At 70.1% G+C, this 1,615-nt stretch overlaps 1 protein-coding gene across 1 annotated transcript in view; it reads left to right on the forward strand.

The window, feature by feature from the left end:
• WSCD1 (WSC domain containing 1) overlaps positions 1-1,615 on the forward strand; it is a 12,099-nt gene that overhangs the window by 9,191 nt on the left and 1,293 nt on the right. Inside the window, exons 7-8 of the mRNA XM_077746878.1 lie at positions 5-117; positions 393-557. Coding sequence (XP_077603004.1) covers positions 5-117; positions 393-557 — 278 coding nt within the window. The remainder of the gene's footprint in view (positions 1-4; positions 118-392; positions 558-1,615) is intronic.

The raw sequence follows: 1,615 nt of genomic DNA on the forward strand, positions 1-1,615 counted from the left end.
CCCACCCCAAGCCCCAGTTCAGCCTGCGGGACGCCGCGGACGCCTCGCTGTGCGGCCGGGGGCCCGAGGCCCGGAGGCTGGCCGAGTACTGCGAGGTCTACCAGACGCCCGTGCAGGGTGAGTCCCTTCCCCGGGCGCTCCCACCGTTTCCGCTTCGGGGGCCCGGAGCCGCCGTGTGGCCGCGTGCCGAGCGGGGGCAGGTGGGGCGGCGCTGGGCGAACTCCCTGGCCTCTGGGGGAGGGTGAGTGGTCCACGTTGGTGCGGGGCGGGGGGTGCTGTCTCCGCGGCCAGGTGGCACCCCTCCCCGGGCCTCAGTTTCCCCGCCTGAGGAGCGGGCGTCTGGGGTCGGCAGCCCCTGCTGGGCAGTCAGTGGTCAGCTTCTGGCCTTTCAGACACCCGCTGCACGGACCGCAGGTTCCTGCCGGCCAAGTCCAAGGTGTTCGTGGCTTTGTCCAGCTTCCCCGGGGCCGGGAACACGTGGGCGCGGCACCTCATCGAGCACGCCACCGGCTTCTACACCGGCAGCTACTACTTTGACGGGACGCTGTACAACAAGGGTGAGTGGGGGCCGCTGCAGCGGGTGTAGACGGGGGCTAGCGAGGTTCCCTGTGCCGCGGGCTGAGCTCATGCGCCGGCCGAGAGCTCAGGTCCCCGAGAGGCATCTGTGTCGGGCATGGGCACGTTTCTCCGGATTCTCACCCCGACACTGGCTCCCTACCGCCCTGGGCCCGGCCGAGGGTCTGGTCTGGTGGGAGGAGCCAGGGGAGGGGTCCCTGGACGGGGCCCGAGTGTCACCGGCCGTAGGGGGGCAGCTGGATGATCCTGCCCCCTCTGGGCCCCGTGAGGCTGCACCACCACCTGGCCCCGGGGCCCCACCTGTCCTCACAGCTGGCGCGCTCCGTCTGCAACGGCCAGGTGGCCCGGTGGCTGGGGTCGCCTTGCGTGAGGTCCCTGAGGGTCCCCGCGGGGCTTACGGGGCTGGCTCCGGGCGGCCGCTGTGGGGAGGCGCTGCAGGCCCCAGGGCGTCGGGGACCAGGTCTCGTGTGTACGGCCGCCGTCTGGCCCCCCTTCCCTGGACCTTCTCAGCCATTTGCCAGAAGGAGCCAAAGTGAAGGCCCGTGGTGTGTGGCCTGTGGCGTCTGGCCGTGGCGCGTCTGAAACGTGTTGGGTTCCAGTGGGCGAAGCCAGGTTCAAAGGCGGTTGTGTTTCCCGGCGTCAAATAGCCCCTCCCTGCCCGCTGACCTGGTCCCCAGGAGCCCAGGACAATTGTGCGCTCGTGTCTGGAGCGCGTGTCCCGGGCTGGCCGACCTGGGCTCTGTCGGGACGTGGCCGGGAGTCCTTCAGTGACGTCCCTCCACACCCCTACCGGCCCTTCCTCCGCGTTCCCAGACCCCGCCTGAGCCCCTTTGCCCCCAATGTCAAGTCCAGCACAGACCAGCACACGGTCGTCTTTGGTGGTACGTGTGTGACTGGCTCTGCTGTGCGGTCGTGCTGGGCGAGCCACACGCCCTCTCTGAGCCTCTATCATCTGGCTGCACCTGCAGCTGCGACCCGAGCTGTGACTCAGGTCAGGCTTCTGGGGCCTCCTGGAAGTGCGTCCAGCTCCCCCTGCTGC

This window comes from Crocuta crocuta, unplaced genomic scaffold, assembly GCF_008692635.1.
Source record: "Crocuta crocuta isolate KB4526 unplaced genomic scaffold, BGI_CrCroc_1.0 scaffold139, whole genome shotgun sequence".
Taxonomy (NCBI): Eukaryota; Metazoa; Chordata; class Mammalia; order Carnivora; family Hyaenidae; genus Crocuta; species Crocuta crocuta.